Source organism: Cariama cristata, unplaced genomic scaffold, assembly GCF_000690535.1.
Source record: "Cariama cristata isolate BGI_N322 unplaced genomic scaffold, ASM69053v1 scaffold32201, whole genome shotgun sequence".
Classification (NCBI taxonomy): Eukaryota; Metazoa; Chordata; class Aves; order Cariamiformes; family Cariamidae; genus Cariama; species Cariama cristata.
The window spans coordinates 1-250 of record NW_009600381.1 but is presented as its reverse complement, the minus strand read 5'-3'; the positions used below and the strand labels follow the sequence as shown (position 1 = coordinate 250).

The 250-nt window shown below is 53.2% G+C and overlaps 1 protein-coding gene across 1 annotated transcript in view; it reads left to right on the top strand.

Moving 5' to 3' along the window:
- LOC104169177 (short stature homeobox protein) overlaps nucleotides 1-246 on the top strand; it is a gene marked incomplete at both ends in the record, with an annotated part of 4629 nt that extends 4383 nt beyond the window's left edge. Inside the window, one exon of the mRNA XM_009710011.1 lies at nucleotides 193-246. Coding sequence (XP_009708313.1) covers nucleotides 193-246 — 54 coding nt within the window. The remainder of the gene's footprint in view (nucleotides 1-192) is intronic.
- Nucleotides 247-250: the final 4 nt, after the last annotated feature.

The following is a 250-nucleotide window of genomic DNA, read 5'->3' as shown; positions in this document are numbered from 1 at the left end:
TGAGTACATGGAGGGGCTCACTCCGCCCGGGGCTGAGCTCTCCCCCCAAGGAGAGACTTCAGCAAAGTTGTGCGGGGTCCTTCACCCCTCCCCTCCATCTCTAGCCCCTGAGATCATCCTCTCTTAGCAGCTGCCTAGTCTACCACCACTTTTGTTTGTTGTTTTGTTTTTGTTTGCGTTTTCTTTTCGCAGGTCTGGTTCCAGAACAGGAGAGCAAAGTGCCGAAAGCAGGAGAACCAGATGCACAAAG